The sequence below is a fragment of the Colossoma macropomum genome, unplaced genomic scaffold (assembly GCF_904425465.1).
Source record: "Colossoma macropomum unplaced genomic scaffold, Colossoma_macropomum, whole genome shotgun sequence".
In the NCBI taxonomy this organism is placed as follows: Eukaryota; Metazoa; Chordata; class Actinopteri; order Characiformes; family Serrasalmidae; genus Colossoma; species Colossoma macropomum.
The window spans coordinates 14,222,487-14,247,587 of NW_023494803.1; the positions used below are offsets into that span (position 1 = coordinate 14,222,487).

Here is a 25,101-nt window from a genome sequence, read left to right on the forward strand (position 1 = left end):
GTAGTCTAAGCAGTGTTCTAGTAAGTTGTTAGGAAAGTTAAACAGTGATGGCAGCTCTATGTCAGAGCTCTTTACTGAAAGAATGACAGTAAAACTAACACATACAAGCTCAGATATATGATAATATCTGTTACAAACTTCATATAAAACAGATGAACTGTCTGCTATAAGCTTCCAATGTCCGTGTTTGAGCTAGAACTGCTAAAATAATATCGCTGTTAGCTTAGCGCTACCATAGTATTAGAATCCTATAGGAGTAATAATTAGCATTATTATAGAGATTTCTCATTTTTGAACAGTTTTAAATATTTATAGCTCAAACTGAAGGCCTCGCTCTAATAATCATGGGTCTCCACTGATACATACATAATGTGTCTATAAAAATGGATAAAAACTCATTGAATAAGTAAATACAGCAGCAGTGATAACAATCATACAGTGTCAAAAACACACACAATTAAGTCTGTTAGATATTTTGGCTACTTATTTTTTCCAAATGTCTTTATAATTAAATCCTGGAGACAAACACAGAGTCACTCAGAGCGGTTTGGCGTGAAATGGTTCAGATTTCTTTACAGTGGTGGTGATAGGAACCAGGGGTCGCCATGACTACAACACAAATATAGACATTTTATTTACTATCCAAAACCACCAGTGAACCTACACGAGTCTTCTGAGTTTATATGGAATGTTGATGATGGAAAATAGCGGAAAATCTGAAACAAAAAGTTATCTTTGGGGACTATTTTGCCTCATAGCGCCCTGCATGTATCCCTCCACCATGAATGGAGTTAAGGTTCTCAAAACTATCATAAAACAGTGTCTCAGTCATCAGGCAGTGAATTCATAACCATTTCATGTAGTAACTTTCTGTGAGGGAGCTTTTAGAGGTGGACGTCTGGTTCTTATCACCACCACTGTGAACAATTCTGACTCAGAATGACTCTGCTTACATCTTAACCAGTTAATTATGCAGAATTTTTGAAAAATCTGTGTATTTCCCCTCGACATGCTGTGGTGATTTAGGCACTATGCTAATAGGCGAAGAGATGTAAGCTACCGTTACTTGTTAGCATCATCAGCCTTCCAGTGCTTAAACTAAAGTGAGGAAGGACCACTAAGAGGAACCAAGACTTAAATGGGGAACCAAGCTTTGTCTGGGCTGGGTACGCTAAAAATTACAGGGGCTAAATTACAGGGTTCTTTGGAGAGATGCCATAGAACCTTTCAAAGGATGGTTCTTGAAATTCTTGTGAATCTTTTTTAAAGTTTGAAGAACCTCTGCACTCTCTTCAAGGGTTCTCAAGTAAAGACAGTGGTTCTATATAGAACCATGAACACTCAAAGAACCCTTTGCATGATTAAATGGTTCTTTGCATGGTGAAATGGTTCTTCAGAATGATGGTAAATGTGCTGTATACGGTTCTATACAGCACCAAAGAGGATTCTGCTATTGTTAAGACTGTATTGTATACAATGGAAGAACCCTTGTTGGTGCTGCATAGAATCAATTCCAAAAAGGTTCTATATAGAACCATATGCAACACATATTCTCCATCAGTCTGAAGAACAATTTCACCATGCAAAGAAACTTTTAATCGTGAAATGTTTCTTTGAGTGTCCATGGTTCTGCATAGATCCATTGTTTTTGCTAAAGAACTTTTGAAGAACCATCTTTTTAAGAGTGTACATAATGTTAAGCTTCTAAACCAATGAAAGTTTTTCCAGTCGAGAAATTTGCTCTTTAAAATTGTGGAGCAGTTATGATGGAATTGAACAGATAATAAAACAGAGTCTCGACTATGTAGGTTACAGAAGCTTTACCCTCCACTTTCACCCCCCGTACCCCCCCACTTTGTAGAGGTCTTAAGCCCTGCAGCTCAAGCCTGGCCTTCAGTGGATAATTATAATCGAGTTTCAAGCAATTACAGAGGAACTAATGTATTTTAAATGGCTTTTAAATTAAGAGTAAAGATTAGCTTTTTTTCCACACTCACTTTCCATAAACTGGTGGTAAAAGGTTTGGAGGGGCAGAATGAGAAACGTCTGTGTGAGATTCAGCAGTTTTGGGGACATTCGGCTGCTCTCCACGAGGACAAATACATGTTTAGTATTTCGTTTTTTCTCATACATATTGGACAATATAAAGAAATTCATTTTAATATGATAATAAAGACAAACAATACAAATATGGATATGAATAAAGACATATAAATAAATACTAATATTGAGGAATAATTATAAAATATTGAGTATTATGAAAATAATGCGTATGTTATATAGTTATATTTTATGTTTTTTTTTTTCTTTAATTTTTTAATATACTATGGACACTATACTCTCTCTCTCTGGCACCTTCAGATCAGTCTTTATATTCCAGTAAGCCAGAGCAGTTTTTTGACATCCCCCCTCCCTCTCCTCATGTTTCCATATGTGTATGTGCATACATGCCTCTGTACAGGTGTTAGCGTGTTAGCATGTTACCGTGTGAGAGAGACGGTTCCTCCAGTCTTCACTAGCCGGCTGGGCTGTTCTCTAAAGACTCTTTTAATTAGGCTTTAATTGGCTAATTAACTCTCTGCATCAGAGAGCAGCAGGATAGAGAGGAGAGGGCAGAGAGCACACAGAGAGTTCCAGCTCCTTCAGCTCTTCATACTGACACTGAAAAACTGTATTCCTGACTTTATAACACACACACACACACACACACATATATATATATATATATATACATATATATATATATATAATATATTTTTTTTTACATATAGATACTTACATGTTGTTGCTGTCCTAAAAAAAATATATATGCTCCAAAATTGATCAGAAAAATGTCTTTACATCAATGTTTTTTGACGTCAATGTTTTTTGCCCTCTCCTGTAAAGAAAACAAAAGGCTGGTAAAGTTGTGTAATGATAAAAAAACACCTGGTGGTTGATTGGCAATATGATTGGGTATAGAAAGAGCATCACAGAGATGCTGAGTCTTTCAGAAGTAAAGATGGGGAGGGATTCACCACTCTGTGAAAGACTGTACAGGCAACAATTTAAGAATAACATTTCTCAGCATAAAACAGTAAAGCAACTTTTCATCATCTACGGTACACCACACTTAATTAAAAGATTCAGAGAATCTGGAGAAATCTCTGTAGGCAAGGAACAAAGCCAAAAACCAGTATTTTTTAAATATTTTTCATACATAAACACACACACACACACACACACACATATATATATATATATATATATATATATATATATATATGTGTGTGTGTGTGTGTGTGTGTGTGTGTGTTTGTTTGGATCTGCTGCAGCTCCGGGGCGCTCCCAGACCTTCCAATATTTTAAATATTTGATTTTCTGACTCCTGCAGCGTGAGACGTATGAGTGACGTAACTGAGGGAGTGATTCTCCAGCTCTCGCTGAGATCTCTGTGTTTCTCACCATAAATCCATCCCCAGATTGCTTTGTTGCTTCCTGTGTGTGTGTATGGGCTCAGACAGGTTCGGCCCAGTCTGGCTGTGTTCTGTATCACAGTGAGATTTGAGAGCTTTTGTGTAAAACTATTTATGTATGTCTGTCTTCGTCTGACTCTCCAGTGTGTGAGCTGTTTGTGCACAGCCTCACAATGAAATGACAAGAAATTCTGTAAAAGACTGACGTTAAGTGTGTGATGCTCCATTTTTTAAAAATCTGGATTTTTAAAAGGCCTGTAGTGTACGCCCAGCTTTAGACTTATTCTTCATTTAATCTCTCTTTCATTTTCTCTCTCTCTCTCTCTCTGCATCTCTCTCTGTCTCTGTCACACACACACAGTCACACACGTTCTCCATTAAAGTGATAAACATGTCTGACATCCTGTTTCCCCCAGAGAGAGAGCGAGAGGAACACAGCGCCCCCCGGGGGACAAACACTCAAACGCACAAGAGTGACAGCCGGTTGCATGCAGAGAGAGAGAGAGAGAGAGAGAGAGAGACATAGAGGCAGTGAGAGGAAAATAAGGAGGGAGAGGGAGGTGACATCTGGGCATCTGGAGTGTGTGTGTGTGTGTGTGAGCTGGCTGCTCTGTGTGTATTGTAATTGTATACAGATGCTAATACACACACACACACACACACACACACACACACACACACACACAGTGGCAGGAGCTCTGACAGGCTGAAGAATGAAAGAATTCAGATGAATTTCCAAAATAGAATATCCTGGGAATTTAGAATCCCCAAGACATTCTGAACTGAAGAATTCCCAACACATTCTAATAGAATTCCTAAGTTATTACAACAGAATTTTAGGATCCCAACATACTCTGGCTGAATTGAAAGATTCCCAAGATACTCCCCAACAGAATTCTAGAATTCCCATTACACTGAAACAGTATTCAAGAATTTGCATAGTACTAAACAAGAACGCTAAATTCCAAAGACATTCCAACAGAACTGAAATATCCCAAGCTGTTATAGTAGAATTCTAAAATTCCCCAGACAATCTAACAGAATTACAGAATTCCCAAGATTATTAGGATTCCCAAGATATTATAAATTAGTTTTAGAACTCTTTCAGACATTTAAACGAAATTCAAGAATTCACACAGCACTAAATCAGAATTTTAGAATTCCAAAGATATTCTGACTGGGCTAAATAATTCCCAAGACATCTTTCTTAACTTCTTGAATTCCCAAGACACACCAATTCAATTGAAGTATTCCAAGTATATTACACCGGAAGTCTAGAATTTCCAAGCCATGCTAACATAATTACAGAATTCCCAGGATATTTAGGATTCCCAATATAGTCTAAAGGAGTTCTAGAACTCCTAAGACATTCAAACTGAAATCAAGAATTCCTATTACATTGAAACAAAATTCAAGAATTCTCAAAGCACTAAATCCAAATTATAGAATTCCAAAGACATTCTGACTGGGTTGAATAATTCCCAAGACATCCTTCTTAAATAATTGAATTCACAAGACATTCCACTTGAACTGAAATATCCCAAAGATATTAAACCATAATTCTAAAATTCCTAAGGCACGCTTACTTAGTCACAGAATTCACAGGATTTTTAGAATTCCCAAGATAGTCCCAAAATATTCTAATCACCCCATATAGAACCCCCCTACCAAATATATTTATCAAATACATTTTTCCAATGTATTAAAATGGCCAAAAAAGTATTTGTTGAATATACTTTTTAAAATGCATTATTAGTATTAGTTATTATATGTTTTGAGTTGTGTGTAGCTGTAATAAAGGTTACTGATGCAACTAAATGGTTCTGACTTCTGTGATCTGCATTGTACTTTATATTAACCATGTACGCAGTAAGACACTCACACACAATGTATTTCAGATAAACAAGATATCAGATCATAACTGCACTTTCACAGATCTATCAATACCCACAACACCTGCTTTTGTCATGTTAAAGGTTCATTTGATCATATTTAAAATTAAGATACTGATTTCAAAAGGTATCAAACAGAAAAGTGCATTAGACAGGATTTTTTCTGTCATATACTATCATACATTTTCAAACGGATTTGATAAATACATTTACAAACATTTATTTCTGTGGGCTACATTTCTATGTAGTAATATTTCCCCATATATTTTAAAATAAATGCATTTTAAAATATATTTGGCTAATATGGAAAAATATTCTGAAATAAATTTGTGTTTGGAATGTATTTCAGCATTGACTGCAGTGTATTTGAAAAGTGTTTCAAATATATAAAAATACATGTTCATATATTTTTATCAATATTGACAAGTTCTCACATGTATGAGAACTCCATGTAACTGTTTCCGAAATGGCCTGATGTGACCCCTGTGTGCACTGCAGGTATTACACCATCACAGCGCATATTTTACAGACTCTGCTGCCACCTGCTGGCAGGCAGAGGAGACGCACTGCTGTGAGCACAACAGCAACATAACAAATCCAGCCTCAGTGTTTATTTATGAGCGTGAGCTGAGCGTTTGACCACCACAGAGAGGTGCAGGAGAAGAACAGTGCTGGATTTGGTTCTCCTATCAGATCAGTTCCTCTGTGATTTCCTCCGGACTTGGCTGAGCTATGAATGCAGCCGGAGCGAAAGCGAGTCAAATTAAATTTCCTAATTGGTTTCTGAGGGGAGAGTGAAACAGATTTAAATTGACCGCTGAAACAGACTTTTGTAAGAACCGTGCCGACCCCGACTGTTCGGGAGGTTTTACAATACAAATGAATTTGGATCTCTCTCTCTCTCTCTCTCTCTCTCTCTCTCTCTCTCTCTCTCTCTCTCTTCTGAATGTAGAAAAACCTTCCTCATTAAATTCTCTTTGATGAGTCAGGAGTGGACATTACTGTGGGCAGTAGGACCCAGGGGGCGCTTTAGCTGAGAAGCTATTTGCTAACTCCTGTTTGCCCCACTGACTGAGCTTTAAATTGAAATGTAATGGAGGATTTTTCCTTTACATTCGAACAGTCATAAATGATACAATACTGCATCCATTCTCTATGAGATAATCTGAGGGATTATGGGATGGGATTGGTGTTCTATGAGGAGGTGGAATAGTGTTACTTTACCACAGGGCCTCTGCAATGTTTATGGCCAACTAGCATGGCACAAAAATATAGATTACAGAGATGTTAGTGGCTACTGAATTTACACATCTTATTTTTACAGCACTGGAGTAATATAACCTGGGTTACTTCTATGCTGTTTTATAGCACTCTGCTAATATAACCTGGATTTATCTCTATGTACCATTTTATACAATGGAATTATGTAATTTAAGATAATTTGTACGGTTTGTTTTATTGCACAGGTTTAAGATAAACAGGACTAATTTAACCTGAGGTTATTTCTACACTTTGTTTTACATCACTGGATTATCATATCCCCAGTTTATTTTTATGGTTAATTTTCTAGCATGAGATTAATATAATCTGGGCTATTTCTTGGGTCCATTTTTTAGCACAGGATTAATATAATCTCGGGCTATTTTTAGGGTTTATTTTATATCTTGGGATTAATATAATCTCAGGCTATTTGTAGGGTTCATTTTATAGCATGGGATTAATATAATCTCAGGTTATTTTTGGGTTCATTTTATAGCATGGGATTAATATAATCTCAGGTTATTTTTGGGTTCATTTTATAGCATGGGATTAATATAATCCCAGGCTATTTGTAGGGTTCATTTTATAGCATGGGATTAATATAATCTCAGGTTATTTTTGGGTTCATTTTATAGCATGGGATTAATATAATCTCAGGCTATTTTAGGGTTCATTTTATAGCACAGGATTAATATAATCTCAGGTTATTTTTTTGGGTTCATTTTATCGCATGGGATTAATATAATCTCAGGCTATTTCTAGGGTTCATTTTATATTTTGGGATTAATATAATCTCAGGTTATTTCTTGGGTTCATTTTATAGCATGGGATTAATATAATCTCAGGCTATTTCTAGGGTTCATTTCATATTTTGGGATTAATATAGTCTCAGGTTATTTTTTGGTTCATTTTATAGCATGGGATTAATATAATCTCAGGCTATTTCTAGGGTTCATTTTATATTTTGGGATTAATATAATCTCAGGTTATTTCTTGGGTTCATTTTATAGCATGGGATTAATATAATCTCAGGCTATTTCTAGGGTTCATTTCATATTTTGGGATTAATATAGTCTCAGGTTATTTTTTGGTTCATTTTATAGCATGGGATTAATATAATCTCAGGCTATTTCTAGGGTTCATTTTATATTTTGGGATTAATATAATCTCAGGTTATTTCTTGGGTTCATTCCATAGCACGGCATTAATATAATCTCAACCTTTTTCTTGGGTTCATTTTATAATACAGGGTTAATATAATCTCTGGCTATTTCTTGGGTTCATTTTATAACACAGACTTAATATAATCTGGGGTTATTTCTAGGTATATTTTATAGTATTGGAGCACAAAAATCTGAGGTTGTGTCTACAGTTCGTTTTATATCGTGACATTAACTTAAACTGGGATTACTTCTACACTTTGTTTCGCAACACGGGATTAATATAGCTTTTACGAATATGAGAAATTAGGGTAAATTAGGTAAAAGGGTTTTACGAATGACCCACTCACTTATTTTTTTGCTTGTGTTTCCTGAATGAGACTCATTATTTCCACAGTGTGTGGGAGATATAAAAGCCCAGCGATAAATCGCCCACATCTATCAGCTAATAATGATGACCAAATATGGCCTTTCATGACTAACAGAGTCACACCCACGCTGAAGGAATGCTGAATGCACAAATGCCAGGTTTCAGTCCTTCTGTTTATTTAATCTGAATTCATTCTGGCATCCTTTCTGCAGTTGATTGATTATTAGTGTTTAGTTTTCCACAGTCGACCTCTTTTATTGTTAAAACATGCTGAATGTGATAAGATTTGTCAGCTTGTGTGATGACAGCGCTGTGCATTTCAAATCCAGTGTGTTTGTTTTGGAAAGCTCTTTCTCACACCAGTTCTTATCACAAGAGCCAAAATAGGTTGCGTAATAAGTGCACCTTTGGGTGGAGCGTGAAACCTCTGAGTAGCCGTCAGTTTTCCATCTATTATAAAGTCAAGAACTGCACGCAAAGAGCCATTCATCTGTGGGACACAGGTGGGCTCTTCTTCATAGCTGATTATCAAATGAATGTGATGTTTTATACAGAGTTAAACACAAAGCTACACAAGTAACAGTTTATTTTTTCAGAAAGTGAGAGAAGGTGTTCTCCTGAAGGTGATTCACTTGGATTACTGTAGCCGAAGCTGTTGACCAGAAGAACACAGTGAGAAATAAGGTACGAGGGCATGTTTCTTTAACTAAATTTGATTAATTTCTCAACTGTTTTTTGATTAATTAACTAATTGAACTGTTGGAATCATTCCAAAGTTCAGTCCGTGCGACAAGCAATTTCTTCTTTTATGGTGCAGTGAAAGAATAGAAGATTAGAACCAACTACCTTGTGTGTCCACTTGCTGGCCACTTTATTAGAAACACCCACCTTGTACTTCCACTAACTAGGCCACTTTATTGGATACACCTACTTTGTGCTTCCACTCGCTGGCCACTTTATTGGAAACACCTAGCTTGTGCTTTCACCTGCTGGCCACTTTATTGGAAACACCTACCTTGTGCTTCCACTCACTGGCCACTTCATTGGAAAAACTTACTACAAAATACATGTTTCTAAGAAAGTGGCCACTCTCTCAGTCTCTAACTGTACACCAGCAAGGTGGAGCTACAAGGGAGGGGTTTCTGATAAAGTGGCCGGGCAGTGCAAGTGCTCTCTGCTACTCGGCTTTGTCAGCGAGTCTGATGTCTTCCTGATATGGTGGCTGCTTGTAATTCACAGGCGGAGAGTAGGATCATGACATGATATACAACAGAGCCACTGACGGCTGTCACTGGTCTAAAATGCGTAACGGGTTGTGAGCAAAGATGTAGATGGACAAAGATTGTGAAATAACAAATGAGCTGTTCTGCTCATTTGTCCATGTCCATCTTTAATGTGCCTAATACAAAAAACCCAAAGGTTTTGAGAGGTGAGTAACAGTTGGGCATGCTGCAACAATTAGGATTCATTCATGGCACAGTGCCAGCATCTCAAACAACTGGAGCCCAGCAAAAGATAAAGTACTGAGGAAAATTATGCAATAATATACTGTCACAGTCAGACAAACACCTTCTTTCTCCAAAATGGGAATTTAAACAAGAAAGAAAAAAACATTCCTCAAATCAGTGTAAGACAAATTTATTTGAAGTTATTTTTTATTTTAATTATTTCAAGTCTTTTATCATTATTTCAAGTTATGTATTATTGTTTTATTTTGGATTATTTATATTGGTCCATTCATCATGAAAGTTTTACACAACGTAAAGGCTAACTGGTATTTTCAAATGATTTCAAAAATGAAAAACAGCAAAAACACAGATACCAGGTTTTGGTCTGAGAGTGATGATATGAAATGGACAGGCACATACCTGCATGCTTTTCTTTAAAAAAGTTAAAGACATTAGCTCATCACTGCTAAAAGTAATTATAATTACAGTCTAAACAACTCATGAATCTACAATTAAATAAAAATAATTGAAGCCATATCGCCCCCTACACTTCCTGTAGTGTATTACTGTCTGTCTGAATGACTGTGTGGATCATATGAGCATTATAGAGCACTTTTTAAATGAAACAATAGAAGCCATATCGCCCCCTACACTTCCTGTAGTGTATTACAGTCTGTCAGAATGACTGTGTGGATCATATGAGCATTATAGAGCGCTTTTGTTTTTAAGTAAACATGCTAACTTTTTCCACTTTGTTGGCTGGCCACGGCAGTTGCATTCTGATCTCTGCAGAAAAATGGCCGTTTGCTCAGCAGTCGCAGCAGCAGCTGCAATTATAGCCGGAGGATCCTTATTAAACACAACCATCGAGGAAATATCCAACCAAATAAAGACTGACAGAAACATCGCCATTCAGCTCAGCAACTACAGCCACAAATACATCTTGACAAATCCGAGGTTAGTAGAAACCATTCTAATTCAACTGTCCTTATGTTTTCACTCATAAATTTGATGTATGCATGTTGAAATAACCAGTTGTTCTGGTGACTTTCTTTATATTCTTTATAAATATGATCACTGTAAATACAGTATACTGCCAATTACATACTCCCCACTCACTAGATTAGAACCCCCTACCTTGTACTTCCACTGACTGGCCACTTTATTAGAAACACCTACCTTGTGTTTCAACTAACTGGCCACATTATTAGAAACACCCACATTGTGCTTCGACTAACTGGCCACTTTATTAGAAACACCTACCTTGTGTTTCCACTAACTGGCCACTTTATTAGAAACACCCACCCTGTACTTCCACAAACAGGCCACTTTATTAGAAACACCCACCTTGTGCTTCCACCTACTGGCCACTTTATTAGAAACACCCACCTTGTGCTTCCACCTACTGGCCACTTTATTAGAAACACCCACCTTGTGCTTCCACCTACTGGCCACTTTATTAGAAACACCTACCTTGTGCTTTCACTAACACGCCACCTAGGAAACAGGAAAACAGCAAATAAAGTGAACGGTGAGTGATTTCACATTAGAAAAGGTGAAAAAGAAATCTGATGAGACTAACTTTGAACATATCATTTCTCTGTTCTGTATATTAGGGTCTTCACCAGCAGTGGATACTCTCACAACCCCCCTCAGCCTACGATACAGAGGAGGACGATGGAGGCGTGCTCCTTCACCAAAACTGCAGGAACAGCCTGCGGAGCTGTCGGGGTCCTCACTTACGAGATCTTCAAACATGACTGTGGAGAGTGGGCTGGAGATCTGGTCATAATGTTCTCCGTCCCGTACGACTACAACCTGTATGAGAACTGGTTTGCTCTCGGCATTTTTAAAGAACGCGCTTCCTGCGACGAGCAGCTCTTCCACCAGCTGTACTACGATAACGGCCCCATTCATCAGAGCCAAAAGCACAGGGAGCGAGATCAAGTTTCTTGGGAAACACGTTTATGTGAAGGGAACCATGTCTCCTGCAAGCAGGTCCATTATGAAAGTTGAATTGTGGGATTTGTAGTCACACGGGCATAGATACTTCATATGCAGCTCCACTGGAGCCTTAACAAGAAATCTGGATCAAAAATGAAAGTTCATTCAGTTTAAATATATCTATATCTGAGATTTCTGTTTTAATGTTTTACAAATTATGATGTATACGAAAAATAAAATCATAAATATCAAACATTTTCAGCTTGCTCATTCCTAATAGCAAAAAATACCAAGCTTTCAAGTGTTATGTAATAAATAAGCATTTATGTCGAGTATGATTGCTTAATTAATATTATACACTGCCTGGCCAAAAGGTCACACACTCTAATATTTCATTGGACCGGCTTTAGCTTTGATTACAGCACGGATTCGTTGTGGCATCATTTCCACAAGCTTCTGCAATATCACAACATTTATTTCTGTCCAGAGTTGCATTAATTTTTCCCCAAGATCTTGTATTGATGATGGGAGATTTGGACCACTGCGCAAAGTCTTCTCCAGTACATCCCAAAGATTCTCAAAGGGGTTCAGGTCTGGACTCTGTGGTGGCCAATACACTTAACTCCTCTTGGTTGACTATTATTATATTTATATATATGTCAAATATGGTGAATAGAGCTGTTCTAGTAGCACGTAAGCTTAGCATATTAAAGATTCAAATCCCAGTTAGAAAAAAACAGCACAGGCCAGCAAGCATTTCATGCTGGTTTATGCTAGTTTGGTGCTGGTTTAGCTGGTCACCTCAGCATGGTCATGATGGTTGACCAGCCTACCAGCATCAAAACACAACATATGCTGGTTTTGGTGATCTGCCCTGCTGGTCTATGCTGGTTTTTCTAGCAGGGATACCACAGTATTCGCAGCGCTGAAGCTTAAGAATAGAAAATACAGACTTAAATGCGAGAGAATGAACCTTTTGTTTGGGTGCGGAGCTGTTAGCTAAGCCGCTCATGCTTCACTATACTGTCTGCCTGAGTGTTAGCCTAGCAAGCAGGCTAAACCAGCTTCACTCACCAAAACAGTGGAGGTGCTGTAATTTGAGTGATCTGTGATTTTGATCCGGTATGAAACCACAATGTCTGTAGCTTTTACGGTCAGAGTTACCACATTTCCCCAAACTTGGCACTCCCTCAGTAACAGGAGTCCTGTTCAAATCACAGTAATACAACAAAACCAGGCGCCTCCCTTTTTTTCTTTTTTTTGCAAGTGGAAAATGGCTAAAACAGCTTGATTTCTTAGTCAAGGAGCTGTGACATGGCTGCTACTTGTTCAAAAGCAGCAGCTTGGGTATTTACTAGGACTAAAAGAAGGGAGCGCATTACACCCATGTTGGCATCTTTGCATTGGCTGCCTGTGACTTTTAGTGTACATTTCAAAATCATGGTTTTAACATATCAGGCAGTGCATGGTGATGGGCTGGAATATAGCTCTGAACTATTAGTGCCATATTCAAACTCTACGACACTAAGGTCCTCTAGTCAAGAGTTTTAGTGGTCCCTAGGACAAAGCGAAAACGGAAGTCTAAGGAGTCGTTTAAAAAAAGGCTTAAGACATAACTGTATGGCTTAGCCTTTGAGTTTGGACATAGCTAATTTTTCTGTTGTTTGTGGATGAAGCTGTGCCGTTTTTGGTTTTACGTTATTTATTTTATATTGTTTTATTATTTTATTTACTTTATCTTACTGTTGAAAGCACTTTGTAGCCTCACTTAGAAAAGTGCTGTACATAAATGTTTGAAAATCTACAACAAAAAAAAAAATACTGAAATCTACAACAAAAAAAAGTGTGTGTCCCCTCATTCTGTCCTGTATGTTATGATTATGCTCCATCATTCGGGATTGCTGTTGATCTCCCCACAATGAAATGAGATGTAAAGTCTCCTCCCTCCTCTAGTGTCGCGTTTTGGGTTCTTTTTTGACCATATTTGCTGTTTAGCTGCAGAATGTGTTGTTATTGTTTGGAAGAGCGGCGCCTGTTGCATAATACTGACCTAAACATCTGGGATATTTGGGATAATGTGGGGAAATTTACACAGAACCTGTATCTAATGTGAATCTGCCAGTTCAATCACACACACAGATTACACTAATAGAGAATGTGTTGTATATGGTTCTTTGTAGCACCAAAAAGGGTTCTGTTATTGTTACGATATCAAGCTTTTAACAATAGAACAACCCCTTTTGGTTCTATATTCTATATATTTGGATACAGAACCATATATAACACATTCTCCATCAACCTGAAGAAACATTTCACCATGCAAAGAACTTTGAGTGTTCATGGTTCTATATAGAACCCACTGTCTTACCTAAAGAACCCGTGAAGAATCTTTTTTAGAGTGTAGCAGACTAGTGAAAAAATATGGACATTGCAGATTCGCACTGGATTAAAGGCTCAGATCTTATCATTAATCTTTCCAATTACAGCACCTCGCCAGATAAAAACCAATCCTGCTCCTATAGGGCTTTACGTGCCAGTATACACACACACACACACACACACACACACACACACACGATAGGGGATCATGGGGAACAACCTAACGTGGGGCACAAATTAACACAGACGTTTTACGTTGTTACAGAAGGTCAAGCAGCGCAAGCTTCTGGCCACATCACCACATTTCCTAGCCACCACCTCCTACCAAAATTCAGAGCGATTGGTCAGCGTTTTAATGAGATCTGAGCCAAAGAGTGTTTTCAGGGCATGCAAGTCATTTTTCTAAAACTGTTTTTTTTTTTTTCAGTTACTGAGCTGTTTGTGTAAATCACAAAATCCAACCATATATGTATGATCATATATGTTCATATGTAATTTGATGTGTGTGTCTATCAGCTGATCTGTCTGTCTTATAGATGATAATATATAATGCAGTACGGCTGGGAAATATATTTCTTGCAGCATAGAATTATACTGAATTAACTCTGTTTGCACTGATTGATCAGACTTTTTTAGCAGGTGTTAAACTGACTCTCTGTCTGTTACAGTGAACCCACCTATGGGCTAAACTGGAACACTGCACTTCCCTCATTTTGGTGGAATTGTACATGAACGGTAGGAGCTAGGAACTAAGTTCCAGTGTGGGTTTGTAGCAGAGATGTTTATGTTGCTTGTATAAAAACATGATTATTCCAACTTAAATATTTTTTTATTTATTTCGCAAAAAAAAAAATGTATTAGGTGGTGCCCCACTCTCCCCTACCACATTTCAGTCCTTCTATTTAAATGTATTTATCTGTTTGTAGCACCCTCCACACTTAAGCGTCTACAAGCCACAAGTTATTTCTGTGAGGGGCTCTGGGTTCAGTAACACTTTAGCAAGACCTACTCTTGTAGATGTGTTTTACTTGCTTTATCCTGCATGTATACAGTCAAGCTTTCACTTTTGAAGTTATGTTTTGTCTGGGCTCACTTCAGTTCAATTTTAACACTACACAGTCACAAGCACACAACTGTAACTTAAGTGAAATGAATATATTTAATAATGAAATTGTCTCTGTGTCTATATAAAATTTCTCGTTTAAATAAAATAAAAGAAACACAATTATCGTCAATGCACTTATATTAAGTAGCCTGTGGTACAGTTCTGGAATCTTTGGCTACTCTTTGACTCAAACTGAAGTCGAAAGGAATATACTGCACAGAGTTAACAACAGTTCCCTTTTTTCTCTTACAAATTAAGTAAAACTCAAATATAACTAGCATCAAACACCAGAAATCTCGCTCTGTGTCTGACAACAAAGACACCAGCTACGATAGCAAAGCTCCCTATAGTACACAAGCTTGCCTCTGTGGATCCTTAGCAAAAGGCTAACACCACAGAACTTGTAGAGAGGAGAGTAGAGAGGGCGCTCCCGAGCGAGTCCAAAATGAATGGGTTGATATGGAGCATTTGAGCAAAACCATAGTTTATAAATGCTTAAACATTTTTAATGTAAAAGAATGCAGTCATTTCCTGAACAGTGAATATCATAAAACATTTTAACACTGCTGTTATATTTTAAGAGCTTTTAAACTCGAGCTATAGGAGTTTAAAACTGCGCCCCATGTATGTCCATGACGTCAGTGAGCGCGAACAGCCAATGAGCTGCTCCGCTCACCAATCAATCATCACGCTCTAGGAGTAATGCCCGCCTTCTGCTGCCCAAAACCCGTTTGCTGTAGAAAAAAGGAAATATATAGGTAAGATTTCTTTGTTTTTTTAGTGAAATACATCCTTCTACTTTCTAAAATTAAAGAAACGTCCTGGGCGAGTGATTAGAAACTATTTTAACTTTTCGTTTTTAGCCGTTGAGCACTATTTCCTCCCATTCATTGAGGACTCACTCGCGGGCGCCCTCTGCTGTTTAGCAGTCCTGTTTTTGATATAACGGGGGAATAGGAAGTGGCCAGGCTCCTCATAAACCGGCTCTGCTAATAGAACAGACTAGTTACTTTTACAATGCTGACCCTGAAGTACGACAGCTTTATCAACTGAAGTAAACCTTCTATCACTTATTTACTCAATAACCGAAATATCTTAGCTTCAACAGTGGTAAAAGTCACTATAAACGCTTAGTTTAAGCTAAAAATCCCTAACTGCTTGCAGCAGCAACGGAGCAGCTCTCTCTCTCTCCCTCCCTCTCTCCCGCCTCTCTCTCTCCCCCCCCCCTCTTTTTTCTCTTTTTGCAGTATCAAATCGTTTAGAAATGAACCGCCCCTGACCATATGTGATCGGACATTTGGTCTAATGCCACCAATAGCTTTTAAAATAATTCTAACCTGATGTCTGAAAGCACTGAAAGCGCATCTCTACGTGTCTTCAGGGAGTTGTTGGCATCTTAAAGGGACAGGACTCTATTTAAATAGTGAAATTCTCCAGCATTTGTGCTTAACTAAATGTTCTAAAACTCTTATGTTACCTATGGTATTCCTCACAGCTGATTGATTACCATTGTTTTTAACCACCTTGAACACTTGTCCGTCACATGATCATCATGCTCCCATTGAGCGCTAACACTGCTGTGTGCATTTGGTTCAGCTAGTTCATTGTTTAAAGCTCTTTGTCACATGATTTTTATCGTAACTTACGTAAGAACCACAGCTTTGGGTGGAGTATGAAAGTGTAAACATTAGCTTATAGACTTCCACCTACATATACGCATATAAAGTCCATCTGCACACAAAGAGCTATTGTGCTCTAAGAGGCAGGTAAGTCCCCTCTCCAGCCATTTAGCAGATATATTGTATTTTATATGAAGTTAAACATCTAAAAAATAGGCTAAATGTCTTTTATTCAGAGACTGAAATGAATGTGTTTTTCTGAAGGTGAAACTTTTGGATTAATGTAGCTGAAGCTGCTGATCAGAAGAAAAAAAAAGGAGTGGAAAAAAGGTAGGAGGACATTGGAGGACGAGAAGATTGTATTCTGTTGTAAAACAGTTTTTCAATATAAAACCTGTAACGCTATAATACACCCGGCTGTTCTTATGACAGTCTGCGGCTCCGTAACGGCAAAGGGTCTGCTGTGTTCTCTTAGAGCGAGATCATGTTTCAAGCTTCGCACATCATGGTCAGGATCATCTCTAGAAGGATACGACAGAGAAGGTGATCAATACGAACCTTCATCTGATTCTGATCTACAACTATTAATTATTTCTATAACCAGTTAATCTATTTATCATTTCTATATTGATTATTCTTCAATTAAGTGAGTAATCTAACTATTCTGCTTTCTTCTCCTGTTCATTTCTCTTTGAGATGAAGTCATATCGCCCCCTACACTTTCTGTAGTGTATTACAGTCTGTCAGAATGACTGTGTGGGTCTTATATTTAGAACATATATTCATCGTGATTTTATATATATATATATAAGCATCAACTTTATCCATAATCATTGTTGTTGGTTGACTAATTGGCATTATTGCCACTGTTTTCTGATCTCTGCAGACAAATGCGAGCTAGCTTAGCCGCCGCAGAGGCAGCAGTGGCAGCTCCTCTTACAGCTGGAGGATCCTTATTAAACACCACCATCCAGAAAATGTCCAAGCAAATAAACACTGAAAAGAACGTCACCATTCAGCTCAGCAACTACAGCCACAAATACATCTTAACGAATCCACGGTAGGTAGGTAGGAATAACAGTCTACCCTTATGTTCGTTATTTTTCCACTTTTCTCAACAGTGAACCAACTGTGCTGATGTCTTTTGGGCTCTTTACAAAAATCTTGTTATAAATTACAGTGTACTGAAAATTAGACACTCACTGCTCATTTTATTAGAAATCTCTACCTTGTTGCCATTCACTGGCCAACTTAGGCCTTGTTCACACTGCCAGTCCCAATCTGATTTTTGTTGTATCCAGATTTATTTTTGATAGTCTGGACAGCAAAAGACACATAAAATCTGGGGTTTTTTTGCAAATTGGATTTTTTTTGCACGTTTGTTCGAAATGCAACTCAGATGTGTCTCAGTCTGGACACGCTGGACGCTCAAATCGGATTTACGTCACTTGCAACATGACAAACAAGGATGATGTCAAATACACAGTGATGAAGTGCTGGGATTCAAGAAGAGCTCCAAAGATTTATGATTATGCCAATAGAATTTCTACTTGTACGCTCTATGGAAGCGAACAACAGTCTGTCCCCCCAAGCAAAAGCAAAGGAACCTACCAGAACCACATGAAATTTGCATTACCAGCATAGCTACGTAGTTAGTACATTGTTACCACAGCAACCCATGCGGATAGACTGGTGAGTTCGGGACAGACATATCTAATCTGATCACTTGCAAGTGTGGACAGTCGCCTCAAAATATCTGATTTGAGAAACAAATTGGATTTTCCCACAGTCTGAACACAGCCTTATAGACCTCAGAGGCTGTGAATCATTCTGAAGTCAGTGACATGTCCATATAAGGATCTCTGGGTCTAAGCAGGTTTGCTCTATGGGAAAAATAAACAGCATAAAAAAAATAGGCTATGGTAAACAAAAAAAAAATACCAAAGCTGATACGTTCTGTCTGGTGTTTATACAACAGTTAGTTCCGGCCACGCAAGCTGATTGGTTGAGAGGCGTTCTAACTGTGCTGTTATTTCGCCATAACATCACGGGTTTTTCACAAACACTATATCACTCTGCCAAGACGCTGTTGCTAAGCAACAAGTTTGACAGTTGTAGCAGATGCTTAAGCCATTTGAAAGTTTTTACTTCTTACTTTGCCACAAACAGAAAATGGATACTTAAGATCACATTTGACTGACAGCCGATTTGGTCAGACTCTGAAGATGAGGCTACACTAAATTCCTAAACTGTCATCACCACTGAGCAGCTTTTCAGTTGGCAGCTGTGACAGAAGAACCTAAACAACCTGGAATCAGCCAGAAATGAACCAAATACCATTCGCCAAACGTGTATTCTGATCTTCAGAGTCTGACCAAATCAGACTGAGCCATAAAACTGCCACAATAAAAAAACAAAAAAGCTGCTCAGTGGTAACGACAGTTTGGGAATTTAGTGTAAGGAGCTGGAGAACGAACTGCCGGCTGTGTAGCGAGTGAGCGGAGCTCGTTACTCTGACGTAGCAACGAGCTGCTTGTTAAGGAACTATAATTTGGCGGAAGGAACTGCGAACATTAAAACATATTAAATGACACGTTCACGGCCCAGTTGATTAATTTCTTACTTTATTTATTTAACTGTTGTATGAAAGCAATAGAACACACGAGGTTGTGTGTTATCGCGAATAACATCATGGCTGTGATGAGCTACGGCACTCCCTCTCGTGTTCTATTGCTTAAATATTTCTATCCTGAATGTCACTGGATCCTTTGAATAACGAGGCAGGAATTGACATCATAAGACTGACCGCCCCAAAAAACCCCACACAAAACAGCACACTGTGTCCAGTGTGGTAGTTCTGAGGGCTTTGCAGTTTTAGGCTGCAGTTTGAGCAGCTGGTGTTGAAGTTTAATAGCAGAGTTACTGTCATGCGGTGCCAACTCATTGCGCAGGAGTGTCGCTTGTGGCATGTATTTAGCATTATTCATAGTTCAGAAGTCCAGTGACACTTGTGGGACAGTGTCTACAGGGCAAGATATTTTCAAGGTCCTTATTTAGCCATGCCACAGATTACAAAATGACAGTATTGCAGGGCTTGCTGACCTCCAGCATGAATCAAACCCAAGCTTACAAACACCAGAGGTCAGAGCGCTACAGGGCAAGAACCAGGCCAAAGGGGGGAAAACGTAACTAAGGAAGGGGTCGGCACAAACATGGCTGGTTTTTGAGAAGAAGACTCAACTTAAAACCCCTTGTCTACTAATTTTCATGATTGTCCTCTGAATATTATCTATAGTTTTGTGGCGTTTTCCTCTGAACTGGCACAGGTCACATCAGATCAGAGTTAGCAGTATGTATACGTCAGCTACTCGTGTTCCTCTCCCACATGAAGTGACTGAACTCCCGCTGCTTTGAGTCCCAGACAAAACTCCCAGCAAGCAGCTTATTTAACTCTCTCAGGTTGACGATGTCGTATGTGGACATCATAGATAAAAGAACAAATATTTTGTAAACGCTGCATGATAGAGATGCACTTTCATTTTGCCTGGAGGGGTAGCGTCGTTCTGGCAACAAGTCAGGAACACAGCCTCTGACCTGATTGGACACGACTGAACTGAAGCCCTCAGTGGAAGACGCTAGCCTTCTGGGAAAAAATCAAAGTTTGTAGAATTCCCAAGATGTTTATTCTTGTATATTCAATGTCCTTTGATGTTGCATACGACATCGTCGACCTGAGAGGGTTAAGCTTCTCTAAATTTGTTAACAGTGCTTGTTATGAAGGTTCAATACACCGTTGGTTGTATCATAGCTAGATGCTGCTGCCTTCTTGTGTTAGCCACCTGTTGCAGGCTCTACTATAAGTGATTAACTTCATTTACGTGAGCTCAGTAGCTGGCGGTCCACTTTAAATATAGGTATAAAAAGCTAATACATTAGCTACGCCTCATAACATCAAGGCTTACATTGTTTCTAAGTACTTCACAGGTGTGCAAGAAATTTCTGCACAGTGTCTGTCAGAGTGACCTCAGTTTCAGAAGCTCCCTCACATTAACTGAAGTCTTCCTCGTCTCCTCTTCTGTCTTCAGTGTGAGAAATGAGCAACAGTCACTCTTTACACCAAACTCTTGGGAAACTGGGTGCATTTTCAGATTTACAGATCTGCTGCAGCTCATCGTAAAGTGTTTCAGAGGAATCTGGGCAGAGTTACAGTTTCTAGACTATGAAGGACCAACTGGGTGAACCAGTCTGCTACGGCGCCACCCTGAGGCAGAGCAGTGCTGCAGTGCTAGTCAGTTAAGAACACAAAAGACAGAAGCTGATTGTGAGTGAAGCAGATAAACAATGAGCTTCACTGAATCTGGATTTGAGTGTCTGTTTTACCCTAATGGACAGCATAACTTCATAATAACTTGAATTTCATTCTGGGTGTCCAAGAGGTTAACTGGATGTTCCAGACCCTTCAGGACCTCCTGTATTTCACAGCTTGGATGTAACGTTAGTGCTCTTCCCAACATAAGATGAAAGCTTAAGTACTCCAACATTTTTGGCAAAATGTGACCTCTAAAATGACCCTTAGACAGCTTGTTCTGCAAACTGCACCCTTTCGTCATCATTCCGAGAAGAGTGTAGTGGTCTGTTTTTATAGGGCTGAACCACAGCCACTGGATCTGGGTTGTTTATGTTCCACTGTCAATCATTTTAGCATTCTGACACGCCCACACGGTTAAGAGCAGACAGCAGCTTAGAATTTTTGGAGCACTTATTGACTATTAAATTGCATTAATTTATATATACTTCTTAAATATAACACTGGTACATGGTTTTTCCATGGCATATCCTTACTTTCAAAACATACATTTGAAGCCATGTTGACAGGGTCTTTGAAAATACTCAATCAAGAATTTGAACCCCAGATCTGAATGTTCAAAACCCAGTGCTGTAGCAGATAAACCAGGTAAGAATACATGAATAACTCGAGAACAACTCCACATAAACGGCGTGGAAGGACAAACTAACAAACTGATGACTGTTAGGGGAAACTGACCGGCTCAACAGAGCACAGAAACTCTAAAGGTAATTTTCCCCCAAACAGAAACAGAAAGGAAATTAGGAGCAAGGAAGTGGACACAAGAGGGCAGAGAAAGCCCACAGAGACATGCTCAATGGGATTTGGTCTGACAAAAGACAAAGAGCTCAACAGAGCAAAGAGACCTGAGAGAAACCTCAAGAATCTTAACTATTACCCATGAGTCTTGTTTGGATCTTGATCATAACTAAAGACTGAGCACTGAGTAACTGGAGAGAGCTCTTAAAGTAGGGCTCGCCCATGTATTCAGAACGGGCTTGACTGAGATGGAGCGATTGCTATCTGTCTCCCTCTGGTGGCAGTGTGAGGTCTTGCTGCCCATCTTCACAGGTCTATAGCTCCATTATATCGGTGTACAGTTACAGACTGTACTCCATCTGTAGTTTATCAGTGGTGTTAAAAGGTTGATAGATGTGTGCAACTGACAGATTGAGTGGACCACCCAAAAATATTTAGACAAAAGCAGGTCTGTCATCAGAAACTGACCACTGATGAAGGAATAAAGAATGGCAAAAGCCAGATATACACTACACAATATTTAGCCCAATTTTAATCCAGTTTTTCCAATAGTCAGTGAGAGGAGAGAGAAAGAACTCTGGTGAATGTGTGAGTGCCTCTAAAATGTTTGTAGCCCAGTGTACGGAGCAGAACATCAAGGCACAACTGTGCAAAATTAAATTTGTAAAACTTAATTTATTTAATTTTTATTTAAAATGGCCTTTCAATGGAGTTACTGAAGTTGGGGTTGGGAGTGGGGGAGGTGAGCCATGCCTGAAACCCCTGCTTCTTCCAATCTAACATGCTATAAATTGCCACCTCTACTTTTCCGGTGATGTAGCTGTCCATCTTTCCACTCCAAAAACAAGCCAGACACTCGTGGATGAAAACAAAAGAGTCAATTGTAAACACAGTAGGGTTTATCAAAAGTGTAGTATAGAAACAGGCCTAGGTCAAAACTGAGAGAGAGAGACAGAGAGATGATGTTGCTATGTGGTTGCTAGGTGGTCGCTAAGATGTTTCTAAGTGGTTGCGAGGTTGTTGCTATGGTATTGCAGGTGGTTACTAAGTTGGTTGTTGCTTTGGTCCACTGCCAGCTTAAATTTCCTGCTACCTTAACTTCACTGTCACCTTAAATCATTGCTACCTTAAATCCAGTGCCACCTTAAATACACTGCTACCTAAAATCCCCTGCTACCTTAAAAGTATGTGGGTGTGCATTTGTGTGGTGTGTGTGTGTGTGTGTGTGTGTGTGTGTGTGTGTGTGTGTGTTTGGTGTGTTATGTGTGGTGTGTTCAGTGTGTGTGTGTGTAAGTGGCGTGTTGAGTGTATTTGTGGAGTCTGTGGTGTGTTGAGTGTTTGTTTTACTGTATTTGTATCATCGTGACACAAGCAAAGTGACAAAAGTTTTGCACTTAATTTATTCCTATGGGAAAAAATTCCACAAACTTCCTTTGCTATGCGGAAACCATCCAATCAAAAAGCCTGAATCACACAATCAGACTGGACAATCGAGTTGAAATGGTGTTGATATCTCAAAAACTGCAGGACGAGTTACGCGGCAGAACAAAAAAAAGAGAAGAACAATGTGGTTCATAAAAACAAACAAAACCAAAAAGCAAGTCAAAATATGGAGATACCAAAAAGGCAGAATGCTCAGTATGCACTGTAAACAGAGGCAATACTGCATAATGAATGAATGAAACAGACCTGCATATATACTGCAATGGAAACTGGCAACAGGTGGAAACAGTCGGTACTGTGGTGACACAGAACAATAGAGTTGGATTGTGCTTGGTGGAGTAGGTGTCCCACAGACTCATGGGAGATGAAGTTCATAGATTCACCGGAGCCAGCTGAGATAGTGAGGAATGTTACAAGGTGCGCCATTGACAGGAAGCATGACAAAGAGTGGCCACACTGAATACTGAAACATCTAATATTATATTTAATTTTTATTAAATATGTTTTCTGTTTTTTTTTACTTGTACTTAATTTCTGATTTGCTAGAAATTAAATAAGCAAATGGGGGTCTTTCCACTGCACAATATAATGACACCCACATTTCCCAACACACAATTTGCATTTTTGCTCTGCTTCTTGTACCTGCATAAAAGCACAAACAGATTTGGTCTGGTTTTATTTTGTTCGTGTTGGTCAGATTTGGGATCTTGAGTGCTGAAACTTATTATGTGTGATATCCTCTTTCAGCCTAATCATCTTCACACTTAAAAATGATGGTTCTTCAAGGGTTCTTCAGTACAGTAAGACAATGGTTCTATATAGGACCTCTTTGAACAGAGTTCCCTATAGCACCAAAAAGGGCTCTTCTATTGTAACAAGCCTGACATCGTAACAATAGAATCAAATCAATCAAATAACGGGCTTAATTAGACCAAATTAATTAGATCAAATTAGACTAACTTTGAACATATCATTTCTCTTTTTTATATATTAGGGTCTTCACCAGCAGTGGATACTCTCACAATCCCCCTCAGCCTACGATACAGAGGAGGACGATGGAGGCGTGCTCCTTCACCAAAACTGCAGGAACAGCCTGTGGAGCTGTCGGGGTCCTCACTTACGAGATCTTCAAACATGACTGCGGAGAGTGGGCTGGAGATCTGGTCATAATGTTCTCCGTCCCATACGACTTGTGTGAAAACTGGTTCGCTCTCGGCATTTTTAAAGAACGCGTTTGCTGCAACGAGCAGCTCTTCCACCAGCTGTACTACGCTAATGGTCCCTTCACCAGAGCCAAAAGCACAGGGAGCGAGATCAAGTTTATTGGGAGACAGGTTTACGTGAAGGGAACTATGTCTCCTGCAGGCAGGTCCATTATGTATGTTGAATTGTGGGATTTGTAGTCATGCAGTCACCAAGCTTATAGGAAAGCTTTATATGCAGCTATTCTTACATTTTGACACTAAATATAAATATTCATCATAAATATGTGAGATTTCTTTTTCTTAAAGTGAAGTCAAAGTTTTTGTTGAAGCTGTAATGAAGGTAAAGAGTGGACACACTAAATACTGCAAAATTGATATGATATTTAGTTGTTGAAACTTCTGTGTAATTTTCCATTAATATGTTTTCTTTTTTTTCTGGCCGCTGAAAAACTGTACTTAAAGCTGAACTATGTAAAATTTTTGTTGAGCAGAATAAAAACACAGAAAAATATGGTGAGCGCGCCACTCCGAGTGCTCATAATCATTTAAAAGTCAGAGGTGTTGGGTTGGGAGTTCTTCAGACCACATCGTATGTCTTTATGTATTAGTGACACACACACAGACTCAAAAAGAAGGTCCGGCTCGATGTTTAGGCCTCAAATGATCTCAAAATCAACATTATACTGATGAAGATATGATGACGATAGTAGATAATCC

The 25,101-nt window shown here is 38.7% G+C and overlaps 2 protein-coding genes across 6 annotated transcripts; both read left to right on the forward strand.

The window, feature by feature from the left end:
- Nucleotides 1-8,646: 8,646 nt before the first annotated feature.
- Nucleotides 8,647-11,784, forward strand: LOC118823700 (DELTA-thalatoxin-Avl1a-like). The gene is made up of 3 exons (XM_036593454.1): nucleotides 8,647-8,821; nucleotides 10,358-10,542; nucleotides 11,202-11,784. The coding sequence occupies exons 2-3, from the start codon at nucleotides 10,382-10,384 to the stop codon at nucleotides 11,599-11,601; spliced, it is 561 nt and encodes a 186-aa protein (XP_036449347.1). The 5' UTR covers nucleotides 8,647-8,821; nucleotides 10,358-10,381; the 3' UTR covers nucleotides 11,602-11,784.
- Nucleotides 11,785-16,666: 4,882 nt separating this feature from the next.
- On the forward strand, nucleotides 16,667-24,895 carry LOC118824113. Of its 5 annotated transcripts, none has more exons than XR_005008573.1 (5): nucleotides 16,667-16,779; nucleotides 16,897-16,962; nucleotides 17,065-17,175; nucleotides 17,519-17,696; nucleotides 24,174-24,283. XR_005008573.1 is itself a non-coding variant. In XM_036594061.1 (5 exons), exons 3-5 carry the CDS (start codon nucleotides 17,117-17,119, stop codon nucleotides 24,580-24,582), a joined length of 642 nt encoding a protein of 213 aa, XP_036449954.1. In that variant the 5' UTR covers nucleotides 16,667-16,779; nucleotides 16,897-16,962; nucleotides 17,065-17,116; the 3' UTR covers nucleotides 24,583-24,895. The 5 variants fall into 5 exon arrangements, 4 of the variants coding, with proteins under 4 accessions (XP_036449954.1, XP_036449956.1, XP_036449955.1 ...); XM_036594061.1 differs by having other exon boundaries at nucleotides 17,519-17,692; nucleotides 24,174-24,895; XM_036594063.1 differs by having other exon boundaries at nucleotides 17,108-17,175; nucleotides 17,519-17,692; nucleotides 24,174-24,895.
- The last annotated feature ends 206 nt before the right edge of the window (nucleotides 24,896-25,101 follow it).

What these genes read in the sequence shown, in the direction of transcription:
- LOC118824113 (XM_036594062.1), top strand. Translation starts at nt 17,117, where the DNA reads ATGTTTCAAGCTTCGCACATCATGGTCAGGATCATCTCTAGAAGGATA. An exon ending in AGAAGGATACGACAGAGAAG is followed by an intron (nt 17,176 to 17,518) that starts GTGATCAATACG and finishes TGATCTCTGCAG; the next exon opens with ACAAATGCGAGCTAGCTTAG. An exon ending in TACATCTTAACGAATCCACG is followed by an intron (nt 17,693 to 24,173) that starts GTAGGTAGGTAG and finishes TTTATATATTAG; the next exon opens with GGTCTTCACCAGCAGTGGAT.
- LOC118823700 (XM_036593454.1), top strand. Translation starts at nt 10,382, where the DNA reads ATGGCCGTTTGCTCAGCAGTCGCAGCAGCAGCTGCAATTATAGCCGGA. An exon ending in TACATCTTGACAAATCCGAG is followed by an intron (nt 10,543 to 11,201) that starts GTTAGTAGAAAC and finishes TCTGTATATTAG; the next exon opens with GGTCTTCACCAGCAGTGGAT.